Raw genomic sequence first — 23,405 nt, forward strand, 5'->3', positions numbered from 1 at the left:
ACGCCCAGCATCGGGGCGGTGGCGGCGGCGGCGGCACAAAGCACTCACCTTTGTTTCGTCTGCTGTGTCTGTGCCTGTGTGTGTGTTCTCTGCTCTCTCTCAGACACTGGAGTGGCTGCCCTGGGCCCCTCTGCCATCAGGGGTCACTGTTGAGCTCTCAATCCCTGACAGCTGGTGAAGCATCAGCCTCGCGAGGGGAAGAGAAAACCCCCTTGCGGGCCGGCCCTACCCCAGAACTCCTCAGTTGATGAGGACAGAAAGGGAGGTGGGGTCCGTGTCCAGGGCTGTGTGAGGCATTTCTGTGTGCTGCAGCGGGGACCCAAAGGCGGTTTCTAGAATGAGGTTTGACGGCCCTGGTCAGAGGCCGTGACCAGCATCTGTCTGCAGTCCAGGCGCCGGCTCTGCAGGAGTTCGTAGGGCCAGCCCGCGCTTGAGCCCAGGGCTGCCTGTTGCTGCGAGGCGGGAGTGACCTGGAAGCCTGGGAAGTGGTGGGCAGGGGGCGGTATGTGCTCCCCCTCCCTGTCCACAGTGCGGGGCAGCTCTCAGAAAGGAAGGAGGTGCTCAGAAAGCACCTGGGTTTGGGGCTGCGGACGTGGGCCGTCCAGTGGGCGGAAGAGGCTGCTTTGCTCTTGGAAGGCCTCTTCAGCCATCCAGGATGTGTGTGCTCACTTGTGTCTGACGCCGTGGGACCCCCTGGGCTGTAGCCTGGCAGCTTTGCTGTCAGTGGGATTTCCTGGGCGAGAATCCTGGAGTGGGTGGCCATTTCCTCCTCCGGAGGATCTTCCCGACTGTGCAGCCGTGCAGTAGTAACTCTTGATCCAAAATATATTTTATGCTGAGGGTTCCCTGAAAATAAAGACAATAAAACAACTGTTCCCTGAAAACCCTCTGGCCAGAGTCTGGCTAGGCAGTGTTTGGTTCCTGGATGCCCTGTTTGGTCTTGCTCTCTCCCAAAGAGGATTCCAGGTGCGTCCTCACTGTTTCTTCCTGCCCACAGCCTGCTCAGGGCTTCATTTGTCTCTCTGAAGCCCTCACTTGCACTGCAGACACATCAGACCCCGCGTACGTGGGATGAGGGCTGCCAGCCTGACTTGGGACGAATTTCAAAGGGGCTTGACCTACCCACGGTGGAACCAGCACGCTCCTTGGCTTCAGGGTTGGATGTCAGCCACTCGGGTCCTCTGGGTGGGACATGGCTGTTTGGAGGGCCAGGGCTGCCTGTGCATCTCCGCGTTCAGGCACATCCATGAGTCTGTGGCACCTCCCTTGGCCTCCCCATCCCAGAAGTTGGGGCTGACATCAGATGCACTAAACCTGCCCTGCCCAGGCCTGCTGTGGCCCCATGGTGGCCCCTAGGAGAGCCAGGACTCAGTCCAGAAGACTGCGGAGCGGAGGCCGAATTTCAGAATGCGGGTTGCGCTCTCTGCCATCACAGAGAAAGCTAGGTGTCCTGGGCCATTCGTGCCCAGCGGACTGGTTTCCCTCACTGGTTCCCAGGGACTGGTAGCCATTAACTAGCATTGTAACAGCCCGTTAACCAGAGGATTCCGTGCACTCTGGTGCCAGAGAGCTGGGGAGGGGCTGAGGCTTCAGGACTGCTGTGTCAGGCTCCACGCAGGCCTTCCCCTCCCTGTCTTGCGGCCCCGGTGGCTGCACAGACCCTCCTCTGGGTGCTGGCCGGTGCCCCCGCCCACCCCGACTCAAGGATTTTGAAAGGGCCAATACATACCTGTGTGGAAAAGTCCTCAATGGGCTGAAGAATCATAGGGAATGGTCCCCCATGCCCCTGCCCAGAGAGGAACACCGTGGTGTCGGGACCTAGGCTGTACCCCTCTCTTTTACTCTCCCCGACGGGGGCTCTGGCAGGCAGTCAGGGCAGCCACTGCCCTCTGAGCAGCCAGAGATGGAAAAACGTCACTGGGGGTGGCTGGGTCTCCGCCGGAGCCAGCACGTGGTGAGGGAGAGGCTCAGGGTCGGGCGTGGGGGGGAGCCGCGTGTAAGGGCTCAGGCTCCATCAGAGGCACTTTTGATTTTGCTGACGTCATGGTGCACACTCCTCCCGCCGTGTCCTGGGTAACTGCGTCAGTGTGTACGTGCCTGCGGTGCCTGTGGGGGCCTCTCCCGCGGTGACCCTCAGGAGTGTCTGGGCGCTGGGTGTCCAGTTACTTCCGTAATGGAGAGCAGAAGTCGCGTCTGCCCGGGAGTGTGTGCGGCCGGCGCAGGGTGGCTGCCAGTGCTGGACAGTGCGATGCTGCACGTGGACTCCAGTGTGTGTGTGTGTGTGCGTGTGTGTGTGTGCACATAGGTGTTTTCCTGCCCAAGGGTAGCAGGCGGTCCAGGTTTATAGTAAAACACACTTGCCAAGTGTGAGCTGCTTCGTCCCATTTTTGACCCTTACAGAAACGTGTGGAGATCAGGGTCTGTGTGGCTGGCAGGGCTGACATTGGTGCCCTGCTGGTCTCCCTGCCGCTGGCTGTGCATCCTGACCGGGCCCTCCGCCACCTGCTGCGTGCATAGGGGGATGCTGGAGGACCAGGAGATCTCGCTGGGCAGACACCAGCTGTGGGGCGGGGAGCTGGGGGACGGCGTGATCGTCAGCCCAAGGTCATCTGCAGTCCCTGGACAGCCGCTGCAGACTGCCCCTCTCCCCCAGGCCAGGCTCTTCCTGTCCCGAGCAGCTGGGCCTGGGGGCTGCTCTCTGATGCCTTGGCTCTCCCTGTGCGAGGAGGGAGCTTCTCCTTGCAGCAGAGACTGGCTGTGCATGGACGGGGTTCTGCAGCATTTGGAGCCAATCCTGGGCTGTGTGCCCTCCCAGCTTCCCTCGAGGGTTTCCATACCCCACTGAGGGCTGGGGTGGGAGAGCTGCTGCTCTCGCTGTGGCCGGAGCTTCATGTCCTTGATCACACAGACTCTACTCAGGCAGGCCGAGCTGGCTGTGTTCGCGTGTAACAGCCAGGCACGGGGAAGGAGGCATTCAGCCCAGGGTCGCGTGCTGTCCAGCGCCGATGGAGCATGCTGTGTCCTCACGTCACCTCAGAGGAGGCGGCCTCGGCTCGGCCTGCGGAGGCGGCACGACAGCCCAGGGACAGCTGGCTGCCCCCTTAGCCCTGGTGCTGCCCCTTCTTGACCATTCATGACTCCTCCCGGCATGTCTCCCTAACTCTGACAAGCCCCGGTGGTCCAGCCCAGGGCGGACCTTAAGGCTGGTCTCCTCTGGCGACAGGGCTCTGGAGGCCCATCCCCGTAGCCCAGGAGCTGGCAGCTGGAGCGTGAGGTTCTCCTGTCTGTGTTTCTCAGTGGCCGCTGGCCGTCGCCCAGGGTAGGCAGGGGGCCAGAGGGTCGGCCTGGAATGAAGCGGCCTCTGGGTTTCCTGCCTTGCGCTGAGCACTGCACCTCAGCCAGGGCTAGTGCCATCTGTCTGTCGGCCTGCCAGGCCGTCTGTCTTTCCTCTCTGGCGGCTGTGGCTTGCCTAGTTAGGCTCCAGCGGTGCCGTCTGCTGTCAGGGTTAGGTGACTGTGTGTACGCATCCCGTGTCGTGGTCGGCGGGGGCACGTGCTGCCCGTCTGTGCACCCCTCAAGGCCCGTGCCTGCCTTCTTCCCAGACACCCAGGTGGACGGTGGCTCTGGCCTGGAGGAGGTGGAGAGGGCCTCGCCATGTGGGAGAAGGGGGAGTGTGCGCCAGGGTATCTCGGCCGAGCGTGCCAGCCTGCTGCTGACGCCCACCTGTCTTGCCCCATTTCAGCTTTCCGGGTTGTCTCAAGCCTGGTCTGCCCAGCTTGGTGGGGGATCTGAGCCGTGGCCCAGGTTGGAGTGGGCCCCTGCCCCCGGCTGTGTGCTGAGGGATCGTGCTCCTTAGCCCACAGTGCCATTGCTGCGGACACGGGAACCCGCACCCCCACCCTGCGCTGTGTGGGGCCCAGGACCCACCAGCAGCCTGGCCATGTTGACAGGCTGGTCTGTCACTGACAGGGAGACCATGGGGGTGCATTCACATATCGCCAGGGACGGGCCAGGATCGTGTGCTGGCCCTGCCTGTGGGCCCCCCAGTGACACCCCCTCTCCATGCAGCACATCTCCATCCCTCAACCTGACTGCCCCACGGAGGCGCGGACGTTCTCCTTCTACCTCTCCAACATCGGCCGCGACAGCCCCCAGGGCAGCTTCGACTGCATCCAGCAGTACGTGTCCAGGTGAGCCTTGCCCAGACTGCCCCAGCTCTCACGGGGCCAGGCCCACCTCCCTTGACCCCCACCGTGGCGTCCCCCGCGCCAGCCCGCCGTGCGGATGTTTACCCCCACCTCCATCCCCAGCTCTCCTTCTCAGATGAGCCGTCCTGGCTCTTACAGTGTGTCCAGGGTGCAGGCGTGGGTCCTGGCGTGCCCCCTCTTGCCCAGGAACCTGGGTTCCCTTGCTTCTTTCAGGTCAAGACGTGCCTTGCAGAAACCCTGTTGCCCAAGTCAGCACCAGACCCTGTTTCCTAGCTGGGAGTGTCAGGCAGGGGCGGTGTCGGCCCCGAGGCCACCTCTGTGGTCATCCCAGGAGCTCGCCTCACCTCTGGCCTCTGTCTTGCAGCCATGGGGATGTCCACCTGGACTGCCTGGGCAGCATCCAGGACAAGATCACAGTGTGCGCCACTGACGACTCCTACCAGAAGGCGCGGCAGAGCCTGGCGCAGGCTGAGGAGGAGACGCGCAGTCGAGGAGCCATTGTCATCAAGGCCGGAGGCCGTTACCTGGGTGAGGCTTGGGGGCCGGGGCTTCACCCGCGGGGGTCTTGTGCCTGCTGGGCAGATGTCAGGAGAGCTGGCGCGTCTCAGGGCCCGTCAGGAGCAGGAACAGGAGTGGTGGGCTGACAGAGGCCAGGGGAGCTGGGTCCTTCTTGGGTGGTGTCTGCTGCATTCTGAATCCAGGATGGACTAGAGGGCCTGAGAGTTCCAGGAATTCTGAATCCCAGGGCCCCTTCCCCAGGCTGTAGCCTCAGGCACATCTGCCTCTCACCGTGCATGAAGCCAGAGCTTCAGCCTGTCCCTTCAGTGGCCACCCCTGCCCTCACCTGCCCAGGTGTCTCTTTCCCATGGCTGACCTGGCCAGGGCACAGTGCAGATGGCAAGATGCACTCTGCTGCGGGCAGCCTGCTGCTGTGTTCGGGCCAGCGAGGGACCATGGGATGGAGACCTGGAAGGAAACACGTTGATCCCTGTTTCCTAGGACCTTCCACCCCCTCAGTATCTGCTTGGAAACAATTTCAGAGACACTGAGACACTGACCATATTAAAAGTGCGGAGAAAAGTACTGTTTATTTAGAAAGCTCCATTGCACTGCCTCAGTCTTCCCACCTCTGGGTGTAGACGGAGTCTCCAGTGAATTCATTGTCAGGCAAGAAAGGCCTGAGAGAGGCATGAAGCAAAGGAGAACCTTGATGGGTTTTGGAGTTTTTTTCTTCTTTAAGAAAAAGTCACTCTTTCACATTGCTCTACAGAGCACGCAGTCTCCCTTGCCAAGCGGTGGGGTTGGCTCTGAATGGAACCCTAGATGGTGCTGGTCCTCCTGTCAGCACGGGGCCCCGGTGGGCGTGGCAGTGTGTGCCTGGGGAGCCTGGGCCCCCGGCTGTCAGCCACCCAGGAGGTGCCAGCCAGAATCCCAAAGGGCTGCAGCTGCCTGCTCCTGCCTTACGATGCAAATACAGACATTTGTACACATTTTAATAAGTTTTGGGTGGGTCTCTAGCCAGAATTTATCTTACTGTTCCACTTAAGACACAATGAAGGCTTTTACTGTTCTCTGGCCTCAGAAGCCAGAGACATGCAGTCCTGGCTGTGTCAGGCCTCTCCCCCACTCCATGTCATCAGGGTTCTCTGGGGACGAAGTCTGGCCCTGCAGGTTCTAAAAGCTCTCCTTCTTGTGTTCATTTGACAAGTCAGAGTTGAGGGATATGTGCAAAAGACAGTTGTCATGGAGAGCTTTGTGGCCCAAGGATTTAAGACCTGCACTGACTTTGCTCAGAGGTCCTCCTTCCTGCGGTGGCAGGGGCGTCGTCCAAGGTGGAGTGAGCGACTTTGGATGGAAGCCCCCCTCCGTCAAGAGCACCCCGGGGGGCTCCATGGAGGACCCCCTCACACGTCTCTGTTTGCACCAGGAGGGTGGAGAGAGGCCTGCGGCCCCCGGGGCTCCGAGCACAGGCAGGTCTGCCCAAGTGACCTGACACTTTTTCTTTTCTCCTTGGTCATAAAAGAGCACGGCGGGGCCCAGGGGACCAGCAGAGAGCTGGGGACTGCAGGCTCTGGGCTGCTTCTCCTGCCATTCTGGGACTCGCTTTTAACCATCAGCCCCCTTCCCCATAGGGGCCAGGGGTTTGGATGAAGTTAGTTAAGGCTCGCCAGAGAAGGCAATGGCACCCCACTCTAGTACTCTTGCCTGGAAAATCCCATGGACGGAGGAGCCTGGAAGGCTGCAGTCCATGGGGTCGTTGAGGGTTGGACACAACTGAGCAACTTCACTTTCACTTTTCACTTTCATGCATTGGAGAAGGAAATGGCAACCCACTCCAGTGTTCTTGCCTGGAGAATCCCAGGGATGGGGGAGCCTGGTGGGCTGCTGTCTATGGGGTCGCACAGAGTCGGACGCGACTGAAGTGACTTAGTAGTAGTAGTAGTAGTAGTAGTAGTTAAGGCTCTCAGCCCACTTCTGAGACTGGGGACCCACAAGTGCCCTTTGATCTGCTTGTGGTCAGCAGGTGGCACTCTCACTGGACAAGTGGGCTGCACGAGGCTTAAGGTGCCTTGGGCGTGGTGAGAGCTCGGTGCTGTCGGCCGTGGGCCATCCATGGGTGTCCGTGTGCTCGCTCAGGAACGTGCCATCGCTCCAGGCAGGGGGACACGGCGACCACCCCTCAGCCCTTCCCATCCCTGACACCTGGCTCTTACTGTAGGCAAGAAGGTTCAGTTTCGGAAACCGGCCCCGGGGGCAGTGGATGCCGTGCCCTCCCGGAAGCGGGCAACCCCTATCAACCCGGCCAGCGCCATCAAGAAGTGCAGCGCTGGCAGCGCTGGCGGGGGCAGCGGGGTGTCTCAGCGGCCCTTCCGGGACCGCGTGCTGCACCTGCTGGCGCTGAGGCCCTACCGGAAGGCCGAGCTGCTGCTGCGGCTGCAGAAGGACGGCCTGGCACAGGCGGACAAGGACGCGCTGGACAGCCTCCTCCAGCAGGTGCGTGCTGCCCGGTGCGGGGCGTGGGGCACTTTTACTGTCCAGGGCTCGTCTCCTCATAACTGTAGGCTCGCAGGCAGTGGGTGTAGCATGGGCGACCCAAGACTTGAGATGCACAAGGTTTTTGGAATTGAATGAAGCCTGGGGAATCCACAAGTGCAAGTTAGCAAGAACTCAGGCTTCATATCAGGTGGGTCTCCTTGTGGCTTATCAGTTGTGGCGCTAGGCAAGGGACTTCATGTCTGGACCCTCAGGTTTCTGTCTGTGGCTGGGAAGTGACTGCAGCACCTCTCTTTGGGATCAAGAGGTAATCAGGCAGGAATGTGGGGCCAGCAGGCAGAGCCTGCTGTTAAACAGCCAGGGCTTTGGAGCGACAACGCTGGTCCCAGAGCCGCCCTGAGGGAGGCAGCTCACAGACTCCTGAGAGGGTCGGTGGCTTGCTCCCGATTCACTGCCTTAGCTGGGCCGCGTGCATGCTGCTTGGCCGTGAAGTGGCAACAGGCCACCTCAGAGCACTGCTGCTGTGAGGACCCACAGCCAGCGGCAGTCACTCCAGTGTTCTGGGAGGAGCTGTGGCCTGCCTCAGACACTCTGGGCTCTTGGGTGCTGCCTCCTATGGTCTAAAGTTGATGCCATGACCATCCGGAACTGTGTCTGAGGAGTTTCCACGCATTTCTGAGGATTTCTGATTGACCGAGTTCTCCCGTGGGCACCCTGCTGCCCCTCTGCCCCTCCCTGACGCAGTCCGAGGCTGGGGTGACCACACACACCTTTGGTAGGAGAACATCGGCATGGCTTTTGTCCCCCCATGCTCCGACTGGCATCTCTGTGTCGTCATCACCCCCCAGCGAGTTCAGGGCGCAGGGCAGGGGTGAAGAGGGGCCTCTGTGACCAGCCCCGCACTCCGAGCACGAGTGCTGATCTGGGGCTGGGCCTGCCCCACAGGGCAGGTGCCTCCCCTCCCCGTCACCATGCAGAAGCCCCCTGTGTCCTGAGAGAGGAGGTGCTCCCCGGAGCCTTTGTTCCCGTCAGGGGCTCCTCCGTGTACTCACTGGCAGCCTTTGTGTAAACTTGGCCTCCTGAGCATCCGCCCCCCACGTGGAGGTTGTGCTGGCGCTGACTGAGTGGCAGTGTTTCTCCCGGCAAGTTCGGGAGTCGGCTTGGGGCCTGGAGAAGACAGATACGTTACTCTGTAGTCCAGTTTTCTTGGGGCTTGCTAGAGCATCCAGAAAGCTCTGGAACCAAGAACATTTCCCAGGGTGCTCATTTCTTTGGAAAGTCACATGTGTTGGCTCACCCTTGGGAAATTGGGGGAAACATACGGGAGGCCCTTTCCCTGGGCTCGGGGCCACCCAGAGCTGCCTCTTGCAGCATAGGGTGACTGAGGCAGGGCTAAGGGAGCTGGGCAGGGTCATCAGCCGTGAGCCGAGACAGGGCAGGGGTGACAGCCACGCCTGCCCTGGCCGGTGCCTGGACGCGAATCACCATCCAGCCAGGTCCTTAGCCCCTGGGGTAGCATTCTGAAAAATGCCCTTGCTCCTGCTCTCCAATCTTGTTCTCTTCGGGCCCAGGGTAAAAAAGCAGCACATGCAGAATGTGAACCTTGGCCAACCCAGCACCTGATGGCACCTGAGATTTACCCACTGAGTGACCCCTAGACACCGGTGGCGCCAGGCTTAGTGCTCTGGAGAGAGAGGGGGCTGGCGGTGCTGACCTGGGTCTGCCCGGGGCACCTGCTTCACTTTTAACCGCCAAGGTGTTCTCACCGCTCCTGGTCCTCTCCTGGGGCTAGAGAGGCATCATGCTGGGTGCCAGCTTCCCCAGCCAACTTGGGTTTGGCAGCTCCCCGAGGCGGCCCAGGCAGTGTCTTGCACTAGAGTGCTAGAGCATCCTGGGTGCCCGCTCTGATTTCTCCTATTCTCTGATTTTCTGTCCCATCTGCCTTGAGCTTCTGTGTTTGCTACCAGACTTGTTCTCCCCAGCAATTGTGGGAGGGGCACTGGGACCCCACCAGCGTGAGGATAGGTATAGGGGGCTGCACCTCACAAAGGATGCTCATTTCCCAGCCCTCCCGCCCCTCACCCAGTGACTCTGACGAGCAGCACTGTGCAAAGACACCTCCTCTTTCACTTTTGTGAAAACATCCGGAGAGAAGATTTGAGGCCTTCCACCTTCCTGGTGGGAGTGTGGATGGGTGGATGGCTCTTCTGGAGAGCATTTTAGCGAAGCGTCTCAGAAGCCATAAAAATGTTCAGTCTTTGACCCACTAATCCCACTTCTGGGAAGCCAGCCGAAGAAAACCATCACCAGCGTGGAAAAACCTGCACAAGTGACATGTGTTTATGCTCCAGAGAAGCTGGAAACAGAGTCCACGTCCAGCAAAGGAGAGAGGCTGAGTGGGTCACAGTGCAGCCTCTGGTGGAGTGTTACTCAACCACTAAAAATGCTCCTTGTGGAGACTGCCGTGACGTGCAGAGTAAAGTCATAGTCTCAGTTGTAGTGAAAAACAACAGCTGCCGTGCCAATCACCCAGCTCCACACGCGCGTTCTGGAGATCATGGTGCCTGACGAGATGCTTGGGAAAGTGCCCTCTGCGGGTCGGGGGCCTGAATTCCATCAAGCACATTAAGGCAAATGTTCTAAATGCATCTTTGCACAGTCTTGAAGACGAACTCAGCTTGTGTTAACCAGAAGCAGCAGGGTTGGCTGGTTGCAGGGAAGGTGGGCTCAGCTTGGGCCCTGAAGGCACCCCTCCCCCAGCTCCCCCAGATCAGCTAACTCTGCCACAGGAGCTGTGAGTTAGAGAGCGTGTATCTTAGTCCATAGGCTGCTGTCATAGAACACCATGGCCTGGGTGGGTTAGACACCACAGACCCGTCACACAGCTTTGGAGACTGGGAGGCCCAAGGTCAGGGCACCGGGAGATTGGGTGTCTGGTGAGGGCCTGCATTCTGCCTTCTCATGGTCATCCAGGGGAGAGGGGTAAGGAAACTCTGGATTCTCTTTTATAAATAAGACATTTGGGCTTCTCTGGTGGATCAGTGGTAAAGACTCTGCCTGCTATTCCAGAAGACAAGGGTTCAATCCCTGATCCAGGAAGATCCCACATGCTGCAGAGCAGCTAAGCCCCTGTGCCACTGCTGTTGAGCCTGTGCTCTAGCTCCTGGAAGCCACACCTGCTGAGCCCATGCACCACGACTGCTGAAGCCCAAGAGCCCTAGAGTTTGTGCTCTGCAACAGAAGCCACCACGGTGAGAAGCCCGCACACTGCAGCTAGAGAGTGGCCCCCAGCCTGTCACATCGGGAGAAAACTCAGAACAACAAAGACCCAGCACAGCCCCTCCCCCAAAAAGACACTCCCATGGGGGCTTCACCCTCATGACCTCAGCACCTCCCAAAGGCCTCACCTCCTAATACCGTCGCCTTAGGTTAGCAGGAGGTAAGACTTAATGTGCATTTGTAGAGGACAAACATGGTTCAGTCCATAGCAGGGGGATGGGCTGCTGATGGAGTCTTGGGAGTGTAGATGGCAGCACCCCCTTGTGGAGCCAGCCTGGCCTCCAGCAGCATCTGGGCCTGCTGCTCTGACCCTTCGGCACCCCAAGGGCTGCCGTCCTGGCCTGCAGAGGAGTTGGGGGGCCAAGTGTTGGCTTGGGCAGAAGTGTGCTGTCCTCTTTCCCCTTTAATGTCTGTCTCCGCCTCTCCCTGCACCACCCCCCAAAATGCTTTCGTGATCATCTCTGGCTCTGTCTTGCAGGTGGCCAACGTGAATGCCAAGGACGGCACGTGCACGCTGAAGGACTGTGTGTACAAGGATGTGCAGAAGGACTGGCCCGGCTACTCGGAGGGAGACCAGCAGCTGCTGAAGCGGATGCTCGTCCGGTAACACTGCCACCCCATCCGTCAGTGGGTCCCCATCCCCTGGGCCTGGGGCACGTCTCATCTCCAGGAGGCTGGGGGGGCTTCCCGTGGCGCCAAAGCCCACAGGGCCTGCAGGCAGGATGGAGGGGGTCTCTAGAGACTGCTTGGGTGGCCCACCATGGCCTCCTGTAGGAAAAAGGCGAGCCTTGCTGAGTGGGGTGGAGGGCATGAGTCTCTGCGTTGAACATGAGAACTTCAGGACAGAAGGCCCCAAAGCAGCCGTTCCTGCTGCCCCTGCTGCCCATCCTATCAAGCTCCTTCTGAAATCTGCGTGTCCCCACAGGCTACTGCTGCAGCCGCCTTTCTTAAAAAGGAAGTCTCAAGGACTGGAAGCAGAAAGGAACAAAGCAAAACAAACCTCCCCACAGACACTATTAAGCAACATTAATTAAAAGGATCCCCTCTTGGGTTAATGGGGACCCGAAGTCAGGAGTAGCCAAGGTGGCTCTGGGGAGAAGTGGTTAAGTCGGCCCCTGTCTAAGGCAAGCAGTTAATGATTTCCTTCTCAATTGATGCCTGGGAGCCCCGGCTATGAAGCACCCTTCAGAGCAGCCTGAGATGCTAATTAGTCCTTAAGTGGTTTCTCAGGGACTTGGAGCAATTTATGAAGGTTTTTTTTTTTTCTTTTTTTTTTAAGTTGTTTAAACCAGTAACTGCATCTGGAGATCAGAGCCAAGTTGGGGCCACTCTAGGTGAACCATGAGTCCCTCCTTGGCCCTGTGGGGTGCTCACCTGCTGTTCCGGGGTCACTGCTGTGGCTCTCTAGACATCTCTAGGTGCTCAGGGAGGCTGAGGGGATGGTTTTGGCAGAAGACGCTCCCCCTCCCCTCTCTGGGCGGTGGCTGCTGCCCACCAAGCATGTCTCAGACACTGTCACCTCCTGCAGGTGTTTGCATCAGCAGTAAAGAATCTGCCTGCAATGCAGGAGACGCAGGTTCAGCCCCTGGGTTGGGAAGATCCCCTGGAGGAGCACATGGCCACCCAGTCCAGTATCCTTGCTTGGAGATGCTCATGGACTCTAGTGGCAGGCTGTAGGGCGTGGAGCTGCAAAGAGTTGGACTTGACTGAAGTAATGGAGCATGTGTGCACGTGTGGCGGTAGTGTTGAAATAGTAATTTACACCCACCTGAGTGCTTTGAGGTTCCAAGGGGCATGTGGGGGTGGGGCGCCTTGAGGCTGCTCCCACCCTTCCTTCCTTCAGAGCCTCTCACTGCCGGCTGATCTCAGGCCCCCAGCCCTTGGCCTCCCAGAGCTATCCAGGAGGGGCATGGCCAGGAGCCAGCAGCCTGTGGGCAGTCTGCCCATGGGTGGGTGCGGTCCCTAGGAAACTGGGCTGAATACTGAGGGGTATCAGGAGGGAGGTTCCTCAGGCTCTTGACTCCCGGCGCTCAGGGCCACGCCAAGCTCTCCTTTCCTCTCTCATGTTTGCCCTGGGCCGTCTTGGCGCTCTGTTCTCGGGCTGCGTGGGCCAGCTGGGGGGTGGCCTGGCCCGATGCCTCTCCAGAAGCTGGCAGCATCTGCTGCTCTTGGGAGCTTGACCTGATTGATGGGCAGAGGTCAGGGTCAATATCACTGATACCCACAACCCAGCGCTGCTCTGCACAGCTTTTTTTTTTCCATGTTTAGGTTGCTCCCTCCCTGAAGAAGGCCCTCATTACAACCGGTCTTCATGCCGTGGGTCTCATGGCAAGAAGGAGAAATGAGGTCTTAGGGTGTTCCTCTTGTTACAGGCTGGGTGTGGGGGCTCGTGTTACCCCAGGGGCTGCAGCTGTCCTTATCCTACAGCTTGTTCTGAACTTGGACCTGAGTTGAGCACGCTTGTGCTTCCAGGGTCTGCCTGGGCCCCCGTGGCTTTGCTCTGCAGACAGGCAGTCAGGCTTCTCGTTGCAGAGTACTGACCCGGGGGCGCGCACCTCACTGGGCGCAGCACTCGGGCTCTGGAGCACGGGCTCGGTGGTTGTGGCACATGGACTTAATTGCCCCTCAGCATGTGAAATCTTCCCGGAGCAGGGAGCAGACCTGTGTCCCCTGCCTTGGCAGGTGGGTTCTTAACCGCTGGCCCACCGGGGAAGCCCTCAGCTGTTTGCTCGGATGCTTCCTCTGTGCTGTCAGTCCCCATGTGTGCGGCTCAGGCCTGGCACGGCCCAGGCAGAGTCTGGATGTCCCAGTGCAGGATGAGGCCTGGACCCCGTTTGGCCTTGAAATCAGTGCCCCGACCTGCCCTGTCCTGGCCTCCCCTCCCCCAGGGCATAGCCTAGACAGCCCGAGCCTCCGTCCGTCTCACAGGCAGTGCACTTTCCCTGTAGTTGGTAACCTGCTTGCCAAGTGCTCAGCCTTCTGTGTCCTTCACGTCCAGCCACAAGCTCCCTGTCTTTGTCTCATGGCCTTTCATCACTTTCAGGGGACCAGGGCTTCCACAGGAGCTTCCTCCCTCCCTCGCAGGTCCTCCTGTTTCCGGGTCTGGGATTCTGCCCTGATGCTGAAGGGACCCAGCTCTTGGAGCGTCTCTCCGAGGAGAAGGCTTTGGGACGGCCCTCTGCCACAGCTCCACACCTGGGTGGCCAGCACACAAGCTGGCAATTGACCACATCTAGCCTTTAGATTGGAAGGCGTTTTCCCTCCACACTGAAGGTCTGGCCACAGACGCCTCGTCAGTTCCCTCCCTGGCCTGTGCGTGTCCCCATGGTCACCCGATAGCGTGGAGGGTGGCTGGAGCCGGCAGTCTGCACGCTTGCCTCACCCTCTTCGTCCTCCCGCGGGCTTCCTCAGTCTGCCCCGACGGGCCCTGCCTCTACACCATTCACCGTTGTCCTCCTGGTTGTTTCTTTTTATTTCTTCTACTTTGGGGAGATTTCTTCAGCTTCTCCCATCTGTCTCTCTTTTTGCCATCATTTCTAGTTCCCAAGGTGCAACCACCACCTCCATCTAGTTCCAAACCATTCACCCCCCCAGAAAACCCAACAAGCTGCCTTAGCAGTCGCTCCCACCCCGCCTTCCCAGCGCCTGGCAGCCACTGGCAGCCCCGACCTCTTGGATCCGCCTGTTCTGGACACTGAGTATCAGTGGAGTTGCGTGCCGTGTGGCCTTTTGTGTCTGGCTCCTTCCACTCAGTGTTAGGTTTTCAAGGTTTCTCCACATCATAGCGTGTGGCAGAGCTTCATTCTTTTCTACGGCCAGGTTCTTGGTTCTTTTCTATAGTCTATTGTGTCTGAGTTTTTGCTTATTCTTCTGCCAGTGGACATGTGAACTGTTTCCGCCTTTTCAGGATTGTGTACAGTGATGCCGTGAACATTTGTGTACGAGGACACAAATATAACTGACACAGATTTTCAGTTCTCTCAAATGAGTCCTGAGGAGTGTAATTGCTGGGCCATGTGGTAATCCTGTGTTTAACTTTCTAAAGAACTGCCAGACTCTCTTTCCCAGTGACTGCCCCATTTCACGTTCCCACCAGCAGTGCCCAATTCCATTTTTTCCACAGCCTCACCAACACTTGTTATATTTTCTTTTTCTTTTTTTTAATTCTAGCCAGTGTGAAGTGGTATTTTATAGTGGTATCGATTTGAGTTTCCCTGGATGAGCAGTGAATGATGTTGAGCATCTATTCGTGCAGTTATCGGCTATTTGTATATTTTCTTTGGAGAGCTGTGTATTTCAGATCTTTGTCTTTCTGAGGCTGTTAAGGCCGGTGTGTTTCTGGTGGATTTAACATTTTCATCCTCTTAGTCTCTCTTTCCTTTCTTTTTAAAAGTTAATTTATTTGTGGCTGTGCTGGGTCTTCGTTGCTGTGCGGGCTCTTCTCCAATTGCGGCGGGGGGGCTGCTCTCCAGGTGCGGCTCTCAGGGTTCTTGCTGCGGCGGCCTCTCCTGTCGTGGGGCTCAGGCTTCGGTAGTTGTGGCATGCGGGCTCAGTAGTAGTGGCACAGGGGCTTGGTTGCTCTCTGTCCTGTCAAATGCATAGTCTTGTCTGCTTCAGGGCCTGACAGTTGTTGCCTGGAAGCCAGGGTGCCGCCTCCGCAGAACTTTGCTGTTGGCAGTCCAGCCTCCCTGGTAGCCCTGAGGCATCTCTGGGTCCCTCCACAGGCCCCTCTGTTTCCTTTCCTCTGGAGGCCATGCTTCTGTCCATCCTGTGTGGCCCGAGCAGCCTCCTGGCCCCCTGGGGAAGACCTGGGCTCCTTTACTCCCAAACATGCTGGGGGTTCCCTTTGCAGCTGGCCCCAGCAGGCCAGGTCCCAGAGCAGGGCTGCTGGGGGGCAGCCTGGAGGGCCCCTCCACTGAGGTCTCCGAGGCGCACACTGTGGCCTGCGGGCTCTGCAGCCAGGACTCAGTTTCCTTGGCTCCTCCAGGACAGTCACCACTTGTGCTTCTGCTTCCCACGTTAAGTAGCATTGCTGTCTTTTTTTTCCCCTTCTCTTTTATGCTTTTTTAGTGGGGACTTGAGAGAGAATGGATGTGAACACCTGATTCTCTGTCTTTGACTGAAAGTTCTAGATGCTTCCACAGTGCTGGACAGTAGACTTGCCCCACCCACTCTCAGAACCTTCCTTTCGTCTCTCCTTGCATTTCAGGCCGCTGTGGGGAGGGCAGCCGCTGGAGTCTGGAGTGCAGCTGAGGCCGGGGAGGTGCTCTGCTGGCCACTGGTTGGAGCAGCGGACGTGGCCCCAGACCTCAGCTCAGCTTCCTGCAAGGCTTGGGGGGCCAGCTGGGTGCCTGGGCTCCCCTGAGACTCTCAGCCTCTAGGAGTTCAAGGGGCCAACCCCACCCAGCCAAGATGACTCTCAGGGCCTCCGTTTTTCTGTCAGGCGTCGGGGCGATTCTTCTCTCGTACCTGGCTGCGCTGTTGAGCTGATTCCAGTGGTCTGCTGGCTGCTCCTGCCATCCCTGGAGGTCCTGGGGCCTGGCTCCCAGGAAGATGGGAGCTGAATCTGGGGGGGTCCTCCCACCTCAGAGCAGGGCATCTCAGCCCTCTTTTGCATTCTGTTTCTGCAGTGAGTGTTGTTATTGGGATGACAGTTGTTTATAAAAGTAAGGACCAAATGTTTTTTAAAAAAGGGCCAACACCCAATGTCTGTAGCTCCTGTGGGGACACAGCATGGACCCTGAGTGTCTGGTCAGTTTTGCACCAGGAGTCCTTGGTCTCCATGGTCATGAAGGTCGAGATGAGCATCTGGTCACCTGGCCCTTCGCTGGGCACAGAGCATCCAGTGTGGCCGGCCTTCTGGCGGTGAGGCTGAGGCCGTGGCCACGGGGCTGCTGCGGATGCACCCAGGGCTGGGTGTGCTCGACTGCTCTCTGCCTGCCGGGCGTGCCCATCACACCCAGCACTGCCCTGCTTCAGCGGGGAGCCAGGCCCTCCCCCAGACGCTGGGTGCAAAGTATCAGTGCAGAGGTGGTTGGGCCTGGGTGCGCCTCGCAGGGAGGGCATTGTTTCAGGACCCTCCAACCTGCCTTGCTTCTCCTCTGCAGGAAACTGTGCCAGCCACAGAGCACAGGTGGCCTCCCTGGAGACCTTGCTGCCAGCAGTCCTCCGGGCGAGCACGGGAGCTCAGCCTCGCCCCCTCAGGTAGGAGCGGCTGGCGGGGAGGGTGGGCGGGCTTCAACAGAGGCGGTGGGCCTGACCTTGCTTCTCGGGGAGCCTGTTGGGCCTGTCACTCAGGGCTGGCGAGTTTTCTCGAAGGCGTAAGCAGCTGACTGGGTGCTGGGGGTCCCAGGCCTGGAACCTGGATAGGTTCCTTGGGTTGCCTTTCGGGGTAGTGTGGCTGAGGGCGCGCGGGCCGCTGGCCACTCTGGCCACTGGAGCCTCTGATTCCTAGGGCTGCTTTAAAACTCAGGGTGTCCCCAGCAGGCTCTGCCGTGTTAGTAGGCAGGGAGGGCCTTGCTGTTGGGGGCTTGATCTTCAGCAGTGGGGTCCCTCACCGTTGTCGGAGCTGTTTGGTGACAGCTGTCTCTTCCCCCCGCATGCTCTGACCAATGAGTCCCATGTCTCCATCCCCTACTTGGCCAGCCACTCTCCTCCCCGCTTTGCCTGCCCCTGGAGGCATCCGGCCTAGGTCCTGAAGCCTCCCAGGGCACCCCCGTGGCTGTGGCGTGGCGGGCAGGGCCTCATTTCACTCTGGCCCACACTGCCGCACCCTGGGCCCGGGCCGACTGGTCTGATCCTGGCTCCGTTCCTCTACTCTGGCCTTGCCTTCCGGACCTCAGTCTTCTCCTTTGTGAATGGGGATGAGGCCTGCACCATGTGACAGGGTTACCACGGGGATTCAAGGGCCCTTGGGGAGAACGGTCCTGGCCTGTGGGGCCTGCCCTGTGTCACTCAGACTGGGCTCCGTTGCTCTTACTGTCATCAAGGGGGGATGCTGAGCACAGTATTGTTTTAGATCAGTTCCCAGGGGTGGCCCTTATGGGCTGAAGCGGGTCCCCTAATGGCCCAGCCGCCCTTTCTCTGCCCTGCTGGCCCGCGCGGTCCCACCGGGTCCCTGGGCAGGCAGGCCCCGGAGCTCTGGGCCTCTCGGGCCTGCTGTGGTGTTCGCGCGCCCCCTTGTGGCCGGAGTGGCCCTGCCTGTGGGCGCTGGTCCCCTCAGGGCCTGCGGTGGGGCTCCTGGTCAGCTCAAGTTTGGCCTGTTGCTGCACAGCCTCTCCCTGGGGCACAGAGTGACTCCAGGCACAGGCTCACTCCTGAAATTCTCTCCTCTCCGTCACAGAAACGGCCGCAGCCTCCTGATTTCATTGACCCTCTGGCCAACAAGAAACCCAGGATATCGCACTTCACCCAGAGAGCTCAGCCCACAGTCAACGGGAAGTTGAGCACGACCCTCGGCCGCGAGGGCCTGCTGCCCACCCCGGGCCCTCTGGCTGGTACGGACACCCACCTGCCCCTGCGACTGGAGCCGCCGCGGGCCCACGACCCCTTGGCCGACGTCAGCAACGACCTGGGCCACAGCGGCCGGGACTGTGAGCGTGGGGAAGTGGCCGCCCCAGCCCCTACTGAGCGCCTCAGCATGCCCCTGCTGACAGACTGTGCCCAGCCCAGCAGGCCCCACGGCGGCTCCTTGCACGGCAAATCCAAGAAGAAATCCAAGAAGCACAAAGACAAGGAGAGGGCAGCCGAGGACAGGCCCCGGGACCGGCCACTTAGCCAGACGCCGGGCCCCCCAGCCCCTCCAGTTGCCCCACCAGTCGCCCCGGGTAGGTGTCAGGAGGTTGAGGGGCAGAGGGCTCTGCAGAAGGGGGGTCAGTGGGGGCCTGAGCACTGGCCCTGTGCCTGCGCACCCTCACTCCACAGGATGCCGAGAGGGCTGCCTCCTGAGTCCCCACTTGGGCCCACCCTGCACATTAAGGCCCTCTGCGTCTTCGCACTGGCTCACGTGACTGCCCTGGCGGTGTTGTTCTTGAAGGCTCCTACAGTCAGGTGTGTGCCAGGCCAGCCCTGAGGGCCAGGGGCACGGAGCCTGATGGAGCTGAGGCTCACAGGAGGGGATATTTCACAGGGAGAGGAACAATTCCAGGGCCCGGTTCTGGCTGCAGGGAGACCCCAGACACAGCACACAGCAAGGGTCTGGGGCTCAGGGATGGCTGCGGGGGGCAGGACTTGGTGGGGAGGGGGTCCCTGGATCACTGTGTTCCTGCTGTGACCTGCAGAGCAAACCTTTGAGCCTGCAGAGAGAGGGTCTGAGAGGCAGGTCCAGGAGGAGGTGGGAGACTCGTCTACCGAACAGCAGTTGATAAGAGCCAGAGCAAGGCCTCGCCTGTAGGGAAGCTGGCACTCGGGAGACCCTCAGTGGGATGAGGGGTGTGAGGCTGTCGGGACTCTGTGCTGACCAGGGAGACCTTCGAGGACCTGGGGCTTGTAGGGGCGGCGTCCTTACCCCCAGAGCCTCCCCACTCCCAGTTAGAGCCCCGGGCATCTGAGCTGAGCACCCCTTGTGGCTACTGGCAACCCCAGAATAACTCTGGAGGCTGCACATAGGGAAATGGTTTCTGTGGGGTCTTGAGAATTACCATTCGAGAGACATAGGTTCAGGTGACCATGAGAGTTCTCAGGAAGAGCAAGAGTTGGGTTTATGAAGACTGAAAGCCTTTAGTTTGTTAAAGGTTTCTGGTGAGAACGGTTTAACTCTGACGCAAGTCAGACGAGTCAGAAAACATTTGTTTTAGGTTGGGGGCCCAGTAAGTTGACAGTGTCGCGTGGTTTGGGGGTGGGGGTCTGATAAGTCCATCAGCTGGCACGAGTTCTGGCAGACGGGGGTCACAAGGTCAGATGCCATGCAGGCTGAGCCGTGCACAGGTCACACTTCCTTAATGGCTTCTTGATGCCATTTTTAGAGAGCTCTCTGAGCAGTACTGACTCCATTGTGATTTTCCTCTCACGTAATTTAACCTAATCAGCATGTCACAGCAACAGAGGCGCAGCCCTGGCGGCCCTGGGGGCCATTTCATCTGGTGTGGCTTTCAGATTGTTCCCTCAGGAGGATCCCCAGCAGGGGGCATTCCTGGACCAGAGGTGGAGCCCCTGCTCCTTCAGGCTTTTGAATGTGCCTCAGCTGTCCTCCAGAAAGGCCATGCCCGCTCCTCACTCTGCAGCTGGAGACCGGGTCCGGGGTCGGTCTGATGAAGACAGAACTTGCAGCTCCGTCAGTCTTCTGGGGCCCCTCGGCCCTGCCGCATGCTAGGCTTCCCAGAGGGGAAGGGAGCCTGGCTCTCTAAGCACAGGCCGTCTGACCCAGGTCCCACCCAGGGACACAGACCTGAGCAGCTGGGCTCAGGGAGCCCAGACAGCAGAAGTGAGGTTCCATGTGCTCTGGCAGGGTCTGGGGAAGTAGGACCATGGGGCCAGGCAGCAGACCAGGCCAGGAAGATGCTGCCCAGACCGGCCCCCCATGCAGGGCTCAGAAGGCGCTGGCTCCTGCCCAGTGTGTGTCAGCCACAGGCAGCTTGGCCCCAGGCCAGGGTGAGAAGGAGGTCTGGGATCAGGAAAGCCAGGAGAAGGGCCCCAAGGGGGAGGGGAAGGACAAGCGCGCACCAGAAGTTGGGATGGCACCGAGCGAGCCCCCTAGACTGGCCTCTCTGGCAGCTCAGCTGATAGTGATAACTGGTGGGTGGGGGCCTGCCTTGCCTCCTGAGCCCCACCATACACAGCCTCCTGCTGTGGCTCCTTCCTGGGTGGGCGTCTGTGCAGGCTAGAGCTCCCCGCCCGCCTTTAGCAGCAGCATTGTTCTCTGAAGTTTCCCCTGCCTCGCTGGCCAGGGTTCCAGGCCGGCACCCAAGTGCAGAAGTGCCCTCACCCTTGTGTCCCGTGAGGTGGCCCACCCTTCTGCCTGCTGCTGTCCCCCTCGTCTGGCCCGTGGTCCCAGCCCTGCCCTGTGACCCTGATGGGTGTGGCAGCTTCCTCCAGTCGTGCAGACTCCTCAGCCCAGCCCATCTGTGCCCCCCCCGCCCCACCCCACCCCTCCAAGGCCCCCCTCCGCCACCTCCCTCCCCCTGTGCTGCGGGGCCACTCCTGGGTCCTAGACCCACCCTCGTGCCTGCCCCCAGCTTTCGCTCAGACTGTGGACCCCACCTGTGGCCCAAGGGTACCTTCCTGGCCAGGCCACGTGCTGGGCATGGGGGTGCTTCGGTTCATCCAGGCCGAACTCAGGCCTACTGACCCCTATGTGGGAACTGGGTCACCCTCTCTCATTGGCACCCAGACCTGGGTCCTGCAGGGTGACCCTACAGACATGTCCCTGCACCCACTGCCCTGGGAGGGAGCACACAAGTGGGAAGCAGCTGGGCTGGTCCAGGGGTGGCCGAGTGCGGGCAGGGGTGGGGCCCACAGAGGGTTGGTTGCCACAGGCAGGACCCCAGTGGTGTCCTGCCAGGTCCATCTGATTCTCAGGCTCAGGGTGAAGCACCCCGGGATGCCTGACGTGGCTGGGCTGTGGGAGGTGGGGTGTAGACTAAATCTGCGTGTGTGTGCCTATTGGGCTGCATCCCAGGGAGGCCACAGCCTTTTCAGAGACAACACCCGGATGGGGGTGTGGGTGGGCTCCATCCACTGGTGGGAATCTCCCCTTGCACTGGATGGAGTATAAAACCGCACGGGGGCTCGTCAAACCACTGATCCCCTGGAGGGCTATTTTCTGCCAAGAGAGGCACCAAAATGGGTGCTCAGCAAATGCTTCAGAGTGATAACATCGGTTGTGTCTCGGGATTACAGAGGTCATCTGGAAGAAGTCCCCGGGGAAAAGGAGCAGACTGTAGCCCAGGCAGGCCTCGGGCACTGTCTCAGGACAGTCTCGGGTCACAGTCCCAGGGCTGACCCTCTGATGTCACAGTCCTGGGTCTGGTGGGAAGAATGGGAGGATGGGTGGGGTGGCGGGGTGGGGGTGGTCAGGCCAGAGACCAGAGCCTGCAGGGCCTGCAGCTCCATCCACAGGGAGAGGAGGGGGAAAACCCTGGCAGCCATCCGGCTTTGTCCTGTAGGGCCCAAGAATGGTATGCCCCTGGGACTCAACTGGCCAGGGGTCACCGGTTTTCATCTTCACGGCTTTTACATGGGGTCAGCAAAGGCTCTGGACAAGCTTCCCAGGCTTTAACCCTGCAGTGAACCCATACTTTTGGGTGCTTGCTGAAGACTGCGCCCACGATGCTGTCTCTGCACGGCTGTGCTCTGGGGACGCACACCGTGCTGGCTCACCACCTCTCCCACTGCGCAGGGGGCACTTCCAGCTCCAGGCAGCCCCCCACGGTGGCCAGATGGTGCTCGCCCTAACTCACGCCTCCTCTGCCCACCCTGGCTCCCTCTGCGTGGCTTCCCCCCTGAGGCCTTCAGACAGTAGGGCATCAACCTTCTGTAGGTCTCATCACAGACACACAAGGTACAGACTCAGGAGGCACGTTTTCTCTTTAAGGTTTAAACGGGACCTGCAGCAGCTCAAGTGTCCCCACGTCGACCTCGGAGACGCCCGACTACTTGCTGTGAGTACTTCCCTTGCCGGCTGCTCCCCACCCCCACCCCTGCAGGTTAGCAGAGGCAGCACGGACCTCGTGGCTGTGTGTGTGTATTCCTGTCTGTGTGCACACGCGTGTGGTGACTTGACTCCGTGGCTGTGTGTGTATTCCTGACGGCCAGTCTGCTCGGAGTTAGGGCTGCTTCCTGGTTGGGGCTGGCCACTTGGCTGTGGACACTTCCAGGCTCTCTGCTGCAGCCCCCTAAGCCCCTCTGGCCCTTCTTTCCCATCTCCCCAGAAAATACGCCACCATCTCCTCCTCGGAGCAGCGCCAGAGCTACAAAAATGACTTCAACGCTGAGTACAGCGAGTACCGAGGCCTGCACGCCCGCATCGAGCGGGTCACGCGGCGCTTCACGCAGCTCGACGCCCAGCTCCGGCAGCTCTCGCAGGGCTCTGAGGAATACGAGGTAGTGCCCTGCCTGGCTCCTGCGTCCTCAGACGCGTCCCCTCCTGTTCTGGGCGGGGGCGCTGCCCACTCCGAGTGAGTCAGGCCTGTTTAGGGAGCTCTGCCGTCTCAACCATGAGGCTGGGCAAGACCAGCGCTGTAGGTGGGAGGTGACCGTGGGGCTGGGGGTGGCCTCAGCAGTGGAGACAGCCAGGAAACCAGGGGCTGGGGTGCGTGCGTCCCCCCCGACCCCCGAGCACCTGGGGCTTCTCTGCAGCCCACTATTGTGTCACCAGAGAACTCTCAGCGCTGCCTCCCAGCAGGAGGGGCGGGCCCTGGCCACACCGCACAGCCCGTCAGAGCTGTCACAGCCTCCGTGGGAGGGGGAGGGGATGGAGGGTCCCTGGGGCCCCAACCCCTTCCCCCACCTGGGGCACTTGCGTTTCCCCGGCCATCCCGAGTGGGACCTTACCACAGGGGGCTTGGTCCCTGCAGGGGGCCTTGGGATACCAGCCTCCCCCTTGAGACCCCTTTTGGAGCTGGTTACCTGATGACAGGGCCAGCCCTGATGAACTGTGGTGCTGGGCTCTGTCTCCCTGGTGGAGGTCAGGTTGATTTCCCAAGGAGACGGCTTGTGATTGGAGGCACAGTGGGGGTTCTGAGGGTCTAGGACAGGCAAGCACCCCCTGGACTCCCCCATCCTCCCGTCTCGTTGCAACCCCCGCAGGTGGTCAGGGGGCCTCTGTGCTTGGCCTCGACCTGGGCACCAGCCAGCTGGGTGCAAGGGAAGGCGCCTCCCAGCTGCCCCTGCCTCTCCCCGGCCGCTGTGTAGCCTCCTGCGTGTCCCCGAGTCGTCCCCTCTGGCCCAGCCCCTGCTCTGTACACCCTCAGGTGCCATGCCACAGCC

General features: G+C 60.1%; 1 protein-coding gene across 1 annotated transcript in view; it reads left to right on the top strand.

Moving 5' to 3' along the window:
- The window catches only part of ELL (elongation factor for RNA polymerase II), a 78,888-nt gene that overhangs the window by 52,450 nt on the left and 3,033 nt on the right, over positions 1–23,405 (top strand). The window contains exons 3-10 of the mRNA XM_019963830.2: positions 4,069–4,190; positions 4,573–4,736; positions 6,928–7,202; positions 10,960–11,084; positions 16,589–16,685; positions 17,824–18,307; positions 22,012–22,078; positions 22,349–22,520. Coding sequence (XP_019819389.2) covers positions 4,069–4,190; positions 4,573–4,736; positions 6,928–7,202; positions 10,960–11,084; positions 16,589–16,685; positions 17,824–18,307; positions 22,012–22,078; positions 22,349–22,520 — 1,506 coding nt within the window. The remainder of the gene's footprint in view (positions 1–4,068; positions 4,191–4,572; positions 4,737–6,927; positions 7,203–10,959; positions 11,085–16,588; positions 16,686–17,823; positions 18,308–22,011; positions 22,079–22,348; positions 22,521–23,405) is intronic.

Source organism: Bos indicus, chromosome 7, assembly GCF_029378745.1.
Source record: "Bos indicus isolate NIAB-ARS_2022 breed Sahiwal x Tharparkar chromosome 7, NIAB-ARS_B.indTharparkar_mat_pri_1.0, whole genome shotgun sequence".
NCBI classification, from domain to species: Eukaryota; Metazoa; Chordata; class Mammalia; order Artiodactyla; family Bovidae; genus Bos; species Bos indicus.